Below are 2,350 nucleotides of genomic sequence, written 5' to 3'. Positions count from 1 at the left end.
GTTAAAATTCAATGAGAATGTAATCCATTTATTTATTCAAAGGAAGAAACCATCAAGCAAACATGAATAAAATGATTTGTATTTCGACAGCAACATTCACAATCTCAGGATGTCACAGAGTCCAACAACCAAATAAAGTGCTGCTCAGCAAGCTCTAAGGTACACCCAAGGAATACAAAGACATGATTGGCAGACAGAGGGTCAGTGTTGAGGGAGTGCCGCACTGTCGGAGGGTCAGTGCTGAGGGAGTGCCGCACTGTCGGAGGGTCAGTGCTGAGGGAGTGCCGCACTGTCGGAGGGTCAGTGCTGAGGGAGTGCCGCATTGTCGGAGGGTCAGTGCTGAGGGAGCACTGCACTGTCAGAGGGTCAGTGCTGAGGGAGTGGGCACTGTCGGAGGCTCAGTGCTGAGGGAATGCCGCACTGTCGGAGGGTCAGTGCTGAGGGAGTGCCTCACTGTCGGAGAGTCAGTGCTGAGGGAGTGGGCACTGTCGGAGGGTCAGTGCTGAGGGAGTGCCTCACTGTCGGAGAGTCAGTGCTGAGGGAGTGGCGCACTGTCGGAGGGTCGGTGCTGAGGGAGTGGGCACTGTCGGAGGGTCGGTGCTGAGGGAGTGGGCACTGTCGGAGGGTCGGTGCTGAGGGAGTGGGCACTGTCGGAGGGTCGGTGCTGAGGGAGTGGGCACTGTCGGTGGGTCGGTGCTGAGGGAGTGGGCACTGTCGGAGGGTCGGTGCTGAGGGAATGGGCACTGTCGGAAAGTCAGTGCTGAGGGAATGCTGCACTGTTGGAGGGTCAGTGCTGAGGGAGTGGGCCCTGTCAGAGGGTCAGTGCTGAGGGAGTGGGCACTGTCGGAGGGTCGGTGCTGAGGGAGTGGGCACTGTCGGAGGGTCAGTGCTGAGGGAGTGGGCACTGTCGGAGGGTCGGTGCTGAGGGAGTGGGCACTGTCGGAGGGTCAGTGCTGAGGGAGTGGGCACTGTCGGAGGGTCAGTGCTGAGGGAGTGGGCACTGTCGGAAGGTCAGTGCTGAGGGAGTGCGGCTCTTCCTGAACTGTCTTTCGATGAAACTTGAAGCTAAGTTGCTGCTGCTCAGTGAAGTGAATGTCCTATTGAAAGATGATCTGTGGAATTGTTTCCATGTTCTCCAATTGAATTTTGTGGAATGATTGGAATTCCTGCAAGTGGAGCCGTTACTATGGAAATGCAGCTTATAGACATTCCCTTAGAGAGCTCTTGAAGAGATGGCGGCACGGTGACTCAGTGGTTAGCACAGCAACTTCACAGCACCAGGGACCCGGGGTGGATCCCAGCCTTGGGCGACTGTCTGTGTGGAGTTAGCAGATTCTGTTTGGCGTTTCTCCCACAGTCTGAAGATGTGTAGGTTAGGGTGAATTGGTCATGCTAAATTGTCCATCGTGTTCAGGGATGAGTAGGTTAGGTGCATTAGTCAGGGCGAAAGTGAGTACTGCAGATGCTGGAACTCAGAATCGAGAGTGTGGTGCTGGAAAAGCACAGCAGGTCAAGCAGCATCTGAGGAGCAGGAGAGTCGATGTTTCAGATAAAAGCCCTTCATCAGGAATGGGTGGGTTACTCTTTGGAGGGTCAGTGTGGACCTGTTGGGCTGAATGGCCTGTTTCCGCACTGTAGGGAATCTATTTTATTCTATCGATCAGACAGGGCCATGTGACTAATTCAATCGTTTTCTCAATGAGCTAGCATCTCAAGTTGGATGGCCTGAATGGCTTCTTTCCATGGTGTATCATTCTGTGACATGATAATCTCGGAGACAGAAAAACCATTGTGAAGACAGCAGCGAAACAGATTGTGAACAGACTGACTGTGCTGACTCCAGGGGTGTTGGCACTGAGGTGGAACCAGCAATCCAGGCATTCAAGTGAATATCCTGTGGGCGCAGGTTCCCAGCTCACTGGGGTTAAATTTAAATTCAACTGGTCAGTTGAGAATGTAGAAACCGTCGGAGTTAACAGTGACTGGCAAACAATGATCGATTGTCATAAAACCCCATCTGGGTCACCAATGTCCTTAGGGAAGGAATCTGCCATCCTTACCTGGTCTGGCCTACACGTGACTCCAGACCCACAGCAATGTGGGTGACTCTGTCCTTCCCTCTGGAATGGCCAAGGAAGGATGGTTTGGGGGGTGAGTAATTAATTCTGATCTGCTCAGCGATGCTCACATCCCATCAATGAATATAGAAGGAAGCAGGAGGAGACAAAGACATGGGTTAGGGAAAGCTGGAAGAGAGATTGCTGGACATATTGATGAGTGGACAGTTACCATTGGCAGGGCTTTATTATGAAGAGAGGTTGACCGAAGACCTGCACCTCACACAGAGTCA

General features: G+C 52.8%; 1 protein-coding gene across 1 annotated transcript in view; it reads right to left on the bottom strand.

Annotated features, from left to right (window-relative positions):
- Positions 1–804: 804 nt before the first annotated feature.
- Positions 805–2,350, bottom strand: part of LOC122545736 (fucolectin-like) — a 6,399-nt gene continuing 4,853 nt past the window's right edge. Inside the window, exon 3 of the mRNA XM_087986877.1 lies at positions 805–2,350. This exon is cut by the window's right edge and continues 104 nt beyond it. Coding sequence (XP_087843003.1) covers positions 2,286–2,350 — 65 coding nt within the window. The 3' untranslated portion in view covers positions 805–2,285.

Source organism: Chiloscyllium plagiosum, unplaced genomic scaffold, assembly GCF_037043375.1.
Source record: "Chiloscyllium plagiosum isolate Xiang-an unplaced genomic scaffold, Cpla_swu_hap1 HiC_scaffold_5, whole genome shotgun sequence".
Classification (NCBI taxonomy): Eukaryota; Metazoa; Chordata; class Chondrichthyes; order Orectolobiformes; family Hemiscylliidae; genus Chiloscyllium; species Chiloscyllium plagiosum.
The sequence above is the reverse complement of the archived record's forward strand: the minus strand, read 5'-3'. Positions and strand labels throughout refer to the sequence as shown.